Genomic DNA, 7,032 nt, shown 5'->3' with positions numbered 1-7,032 from the left:
CCATCACAGTGTAGACAGATCCTAAGACTCCCATGTGGCTGCTATATTCCTAAAGGCTAGAGATGCCTGAGAACTCTTAATGAGGATACACTGCTGCGATTAATGTTCCAGTGTGTGCTCGTGTTTGAATTAGAGAGCCACTGAGGTGTGTGCTGCTTCTTTGGCTCTCCACCTCCCCAAAACCTTTAGCTGTGCTTTTGAGGAAACCTTAAGCATTTAAGGGAATCCAAGTGGGAGCTTTGTGATTCAGTGAATGAAGCCAGCCAAACTTGGCCCGCTCCCATTTGTTTTGCACTGGGCAGTGTATGTGCTCTGCACTCCAGAGACCAGAGCGCCTGACCTGCTGAAGTGTGTGGGATCAGGCTGCTCTCTAGTGGCTACAGCTTGCAGGGGATAGAAACCCCGATACAGCAACAGCCAGTGGAGATTCTTCTTTAGCTGAAGCGTTTGGGACTTGTGGGACAGAAGATCCTGAGCTTTCTCCCCGTTGATGGCTGAGAGCGTCTATCCATGTGGCCTCTCACTATGGAACTACCTCAGTAAGCTCCTGCCTGCCACACCCTCCTGGGTTTACTATTAAATCAAGCCTTTGTCCTTCCACCCCCGCTGTCAGCAGCACAAGATCTTGAGGAAAGCTTTGCGGAACTCAGTGTTAAAGGTCGTGTAAATGATGGGGTTGAGAGCGCTGTTTACATAACCAAGCCAAGTGGTGGCACTGTAGAGCTCCCGGGTGATGTGACAAGCCTGGCAGTGGGTGTTCAGGATGTGGGTCATGAAGAATGGCAGCCAGCAGACTACGAATGTCCCTAGGGTTTAAAGGAGAGATGAGAGAACATATTGATTTTGGATTAATGCTGTTGCTCAGGGCTAAACTCTGCCCCCACTTATACCAATGCCAGACTGGGTTCTTCTGCCAGATGTGTGACTGGGCAAGTCACTTCACCTCTCCATGCCTCATTTTCCCCTTTTGTAAAGTGAGGTTCATAACACCCACCACAGTCATGTTCCCTGCATGCACATGTTCACCAACTCAGGCTGGTTCCTGCTCTTTAAGACACATGTAACTCACTAAACTACAGAAACCAATAGAGAGGTGTGGTCTTATTTACAGAGAGAGAGGCATCATCCTAGTCTCCACTACTGGGAGATCGACACTGTTGCAGTCGAGGCAGCAGGGATTGATTTAGTGCATCTAGTGAAGACCTGCTAAATCAATGGCAGAGTGCTCTGCAATCAACCCTGGTTCTAGGGTTGCCAACCCTTGCGGTTTTGCCGGGACTCTCCCAGAATCAGGCTTGATCTCCCAGAGGCTACTGCAGCCAAACCGGGAGATTTTAGGCGCTAAAACTCCGGCGGCGCAGCAGGGCTAAGGAGGCTCCCTGCCTGCCCTGGCTCCGCGCCACTCCTGGAAGCAGCCGGCATCTCCCTGCGGCCCCTGGGGTCTCCGTGTGCTGCCCCCACCCAAGCGCCAGCTCCACAGCTCCCATTGGCCGGGAACTGCAGCCAATGGGAGCTGCGGGGGTGGTGCCTGCAGGCGGGGGCAGCGCGCGGAGACCCTCTGGCCTCCCTGCCTTGTAACCACTGCCAGAGGGATGTGCCAGTCGCTTTCAGAAGCCACCCAAGATAAGCGCCGCCTGGCCGGAGCCTGCACCCCGATCCCCCTCCCCAGCCCTGAGCCCTCTCCCGCACCCAAACTCCCTCCCAGAGCACCTCCTCCTGCATCCCTGCACCCCCTCCTGCACCCAACCCCCCTGCCCCAGCCTGGTGAAAGTGAGTGAGGGTGGGGGAGAACAAGTTACGGGGTGGGGGATTGGAGTGAGCGGGGGGCAGGGCCTGGAAGAAGGGGCAAGGCTGTGGCCTCGGGAAAGGGGCGGGGCAGGGGCGGGGAAAGGGTGTTTGGGTTTGTGCGATTAGACTGTTGGCAACCCTACCCAGTACTCCAGCTCTCTGAGAAGAGTAAGGGACGTCAACCAGAGAGTGTCTTCTGTCAGCTCAGCACGGTGTAGACACCGCAGTAAGTTGACCTAAGCTACGTCAACTTCAGCTACGTTATTCACATAGCTGGAGTAGTGTAACTTAGGTCGACTTACCCCGGAGTGAAGACAAGCCCTTAGGGACTTTTCTTATTGACCTACACCTGGGGTGGTGGTGGTCTAAAATAAGTGATAGATCAAAAAATTCACTATCTAGAGAGGCACCCAAAAGTTGAGATGATTATCAGAACTTTTAAGTCTCTCTTCCTTGTCCCTTAATGTTTCCTTCTGCGGAAGAAGAGATCTTTCTGAATTCAGTGGCACTGCAACAATTCACACCAGCTGGGGCCCTCAGTTACAAAAGTCCCTTATGTTACTTTATGCTGGTATTTTGCATTTCGATAGCATCTTCCATGTGGAGATCTCAAAGCACTTTCCAAACACTTAGCCTCACAGAAACCCGCCCCATGAGATGGTTAAGCAGAATGCTTCTCACTCACCCAGAACGATAGCCAGCATCTGTGTGGCCTTCCTCTCTCTCAGCTGTACTGTCCGGGGCTGCTGGTGCACTAGCTTCAAAGAGGTCAAGATTTTGCCATTGCTGAGTTTATGCACCTCCAAGCCCTGTTCCCTGCTTCTCCTCTCCTCTTTTAGCTCATTTCCATTGGTCCCGGCCCTGGGGAAGGAAGCTTGGTGGCAGAAGCTGCAGTACTGCTGCAGGTCAGAGGGGGTCAGCAACTTCTTTTCAGGGGAAAGCTCTTGGGTTGGGGATTTTAGCTGCAGATGAGATGAGAGGGGATCTTGGTGCCCATGGTGCAAAGTTTTCCTCTCTTTGTGCTCCTGAAATGGAGGAATCCACAGAAATGTCAGGAACTATGGGTGAACAATGCAGTTTGCCAGGTCACGTGTAAAGCGGGACTCAGGGGAGCTCTTGTTCCCTTTTGGCAGCAAGGAGTAGGCCTGAATCAACACCCAGGATGCAAATTCACCCAAACTTTGGGGAGGTTCCAGATCCATTCTTGGAGCTGGAGCTGAACTTTGCACCTGACCCCTATCTCACAGTGGGATGACCTAGAACCCTGCATCTCTACTTTGCACCGAGGCCCAGATCCTTAAAGGTGATCAGGCTCCTAACTTGTACTAATATCAGTGGAACTTAGGAGCCTAAATTAGGGCCTGTGCCCTAGCTCTATCTTTAATTGGATGAACAAGCGCCCTGGATATGAACCCTCCACTTCCCAGCCACCCGACTTCGGAGTATATTTGTGCTTAGTGGTATTCCCTGCCTCCCCTTATGCATATTTTCCAGTGTAGCATTATTGTGAGGAAACCTCACACGTTAATGCAATATTGTGGAGCCACATATGGAGCAGAGCAAGCAGAATTCTGTAGCTGTTTGACCCTTTGAGTCTGCTAGGTGCGGAGAGCTTTAACAGGTTGCAATCCCTGAGGCTCTGATCATTAAAATAACCATAAAAATTAAAAGAAAAAAAAAAGCCAGAATGCTGCAGGGTCATTCTGTCACAGCTCTGAAGAAACACTGATTTAGGCCTTGCCCTTCTCTGCTGTGATGGTCTTAGAGAGTGGAGATATGGATACAAGCTCCAGAACAGTATCCCCTTGTTTGAGACTGGGCAAGGCTTTAGTTGGAGCCCCTATTCCAGGGGTGTTTCTGCTGAGCAACAGGAGGTATTTTTCTTCCTTCACGCCTAGCACTGAATGCCTTGACTCCCAACCCCTCCCAGATTGGGCAGCAAGAGTCAAACCCGGGTTTCCTATGTAGTGATGGAAAGCGCTAAGCAATAGGCTCCCCAGGCTCAGGTTAAAGGATGGGGGTGGAGGCAGAGAATGCTCTGACATCTGATCAGTTCAGACTGCGTTCACTTGGGTCTTACTTTCTGTGTGTAACAGGCTTTGATGCTGATGCTATGGCTGGCCTGCCTGGAGAGGCTTCGTTTCCTCTGTCTCTGCCTCAGCACGAAATAAATCCGGACATAAAACAGCAAGGTGACCACGAAGGGAAGGTAGAAGGATACCACCGAGGAATAGATGACAAAATCAGGGTTCGATATAGAACAGACACTAGGATCCCCTGGAGAGAGAGAGAGAGAGAGAGAAAGAGAGCGGGGAGTGGTTAGGCTGCTATGGACTTCAGGAACTACAAGGCTGTTTTGGTGCACATCAAGGTGTTTAATGCAGCCTAGGGACTATGTCACAGAAGTGCAGCTCTGGAGATATAGGTCAGCATGCCAAGTTACATCTCGGCCTATCTATCTGTCTGTCTGTCTGTATATGTGAGTGCCTCCACTTTCTGGGTAAAGTCTAGGCTGAGCTAATCAAGCACAGACCAATGCACTAGAACAGCAGCAGGTGCCACAGTCCAATGTCAGACTGGAGAGTGCCCTAAAATATAGGGCCTCCTTGTGAATTGAACCCCTTTTCCTCTTTAGATGCAGGATTTGTAGTTCTTAGCAGCTGCCTCTGACTGTCAGACTTTGTAGGCCACGTTTGGCCTTTGGGCCAACTTTGGGGACCCCCATTTCTAATCCTGCTCAGACACTCCTGCTCTGGAAATTGCTGTTACCTGTGGTATTGAAGCCAAATAGGAGGGGGCAGGACACAGCAAATGCCAACATCCAGACCATCACGATCATAATGGAAACCCTCCTGCAGGAGCTCTTCCCTGTGCCGTACTGATACTGAACTGGCATCACCACTGCCGTGTACCTGCGAAAGGAACCAGCTCCAAAGAGAGGGGGAGGAGGAAGAAAGGCGTGGAAAGGAGACAATGATCAAAACAAAAGAGAGAGTGAGAGAGAGAGAGAAAGGGCCCAGGTTTGACAGGGAGGAGCGAAGGCAGCGAGAGAATGGGAGACAGGGAATATGGTAGTGAAAGTAGTGGATATAAGAGAGAGGGAGAGACCCAGGAGATTGAATAATCAGAGCAAGGATTTGCAATGGTGGTAAGCAGGGTGGGAAAGGGAGCAAGAGGAACAACAGAGAAGTAGATGGTCACTTATCATCCCTAAGGTTAAGATTTTGATGAACAGCTGATATTGCCCCAGTGATGAGGCAGAAGGCTAGAATGGAGGCTACCAGCTCTGGATGCCGTGAGGTCTGGGGAAGATGACAGATACGGCTGGAAACTCAGAGTATGAGCCAACTCATTGATACTGTCATTGAAATCAGTGGAAAGGCTCCCACTAACTTCAGTGGGCTTTGGGCCAGGCCCTCTGCGAGGCTTGCTTTGCACACTTTCCTCTGAATCATGGCAGAAGGCGAATGGCAGGATATGTTTCTCCCCCAGTTTCCCAAACCCTAGGGAATTCAGCCCCCTAAAGCTGCACCTCCTGAGGTCTGTGCCGAGTTTTGTGACCATCCCTATCACCACCACCCACAGACATTCACTGCAAATTGATTTAAACACTAATCCCTTCAGTCCCACAATGTTACCAGTCATCTGCTCCACTTCAGGGTGCGTTAAAACTATGGCAAGGCTGGAGAGCACATCCAGATAGTTTTTCTCTCTCTTTTAAGCTGTGTTTATTAAAACCTCACAGGTGAGACTTGCAAAGGCAAAGGGCACTTAAGTGCCCACTCCCATTGAAAATCAGTGGGAGTTAGATGCCTAATTCACTTTTGTACTTTTGAAAATCTTCCCCTCTATTATCGAGGCATGGAAAACCATCCCATGAACACTTTCCTTGTATGATGTGCTTCTTTTCCCCACCCTCTGTTTCCCTGCCTTTTTATAGCATAAGCTCTTTCCATCAGGGACTGTGCCATCTTCCGTGTTTGTACAGCACCTAGCACATGGGAGGCACGACTGTAGCAACAACAATACTAGTCACAATGATGATGGTGGCTGGAGACTTTCAAGAAAGACTGGGTTCTCACAGATATCTGCTTTACCTTTGGCATTTAGACAAGGTATTTGTACCCAACCATTGTGCAAGCAGGCCCAGCCTGCTATCCCTTCCATCCCCAGTCCCGAGACCTACTCCTAGCTTCATGCTAATCTCCTTGGCTCCTACCTGTCAATGCTGATAGCACAGAGGTTTAAAATGCTGGCTGTGCACATCATCACGTCCATAGTGACAAAGATGTCGCAGCAGACACGGCTGAAATTCCAGACTCCTCCAGTCACCTGAGCATCAATTTCAAAATATTAGCCTTGCTTCATACTGGATACCAATGCATTGCACTTCTATTGGTCCTTCCATCTGACGATATCAAAAGGACTGTATGAACATTAATATTGCATTATTATACCCTTTTTACAGAGGGGGAAACTGAGGCATGTAGTGTTTAAGCAATTTGCCCAAAGTCTCTCAGTAGTAGGTCAAGAATAGAACCCAGGAGTCCTGATTCCCATTCCACTGCTTTGTGTGTGCTGCAAGGGGATGAAGGTGAGAAAATTAGGAGAAAACAGCCCCTACCCCAACGTTTTAGCATGAAGACTGCCACAGAAATTGAATTACAACTAATGTAATACACAGTTCCTCTGTTTAAGGAAAATCACAGACAAAACAAACAAAAAATGAGTGGCTAAGAATGTTTCCCAGCTTGGCTTCTGGAATTATTCCAGAGCCAATGAACTGGGAAAGTGACTCTGTTGCCCAGGGATTTTGCATATTCACATGACACACAGATCCTTCTCCAGAATCTTGTCTGAAATCTTATTTCACTTGTTCTAAAGGAGGGCCTGAGCTGCCAACTGTGAATATTACATCTGGATCCAAACTTTCCCAAAATTCACAGGGTCGTGAAATTTGGGGGTTTGGTTTGCGCCCATTTCTAGTTTCCTTTCATTTACATTTAAAATATAATGTAAAATATATGGAATAATGTCATGGAGGTGGCTAGTGACGGATAAATCACATGCTCAGCCCAACTGTCAGATTTTAGTGAGGACTTTCAAATTCTGCATACGCTCAGTTCAACACTTTGGCATGTAAATGCCTGTTTTGCCTAGCTAAGCACCAGTGCGGAGGCCCAGTTGCAGGATTGTAATGTCCTCTTTAAGTGCTAGTGTTGGGAAGTTGAATCTACAGGAGAT

At 49.2% G+C, this 7,032-nt stretch overlaps 1 protein-coding gene across 1 annotated transcript; it reads right to left on the bottom strand.

The window, feature by feature from the left end:
* Positions 1 to 609: 609 nt before the first annotated feature.
* On the bottom strand, positions 610 to 6,114 carry DRD3 (dopamine receptor D3). The gene is made up of 5 exons (XM_026657412.1): positions 6,008 to 6,114; positions 4,558 to 4,700; positions 3,869 to 4,065; positions 2,474 to 2,813; positions 610 to 806 (listed from the first exon to the last, which is right to left on the bottom strand). Exons 1-5 carry the CDS (start codon positions 6,064 to 6,066, stop codon positions 610 to 612), a joined length of 936 nt encoding a protein of 311 aa, XP_026513197.1. The 5' UTR covers positions 6,067 to 6,114.
* Positions 6,115 to 7,032: the final 918 nt, after the last annotated feature.

The sequence above is a fragment of the Terrapene carolina genome, unplaced genomic scaffold (genome assembly GCF_002925995.2).
Source record: "Terrapene carolina triunguis isolate 2854851 unplaced genomic scaffold, T_m_triunguis-2.0 Scaffold242, whole genome shotgun sequence".
Classification (NCBI taxonomy): Eukaryota; Metazoa; Chordata; order Testudines; family Emydidae; genus Terrapene; species Terrapene triunguis.
The sequence above is the reverse complement of the archived record's forward strand: the minus strand, read 5'-3'. Positions and strand labels throughout refer to the sequence as shown.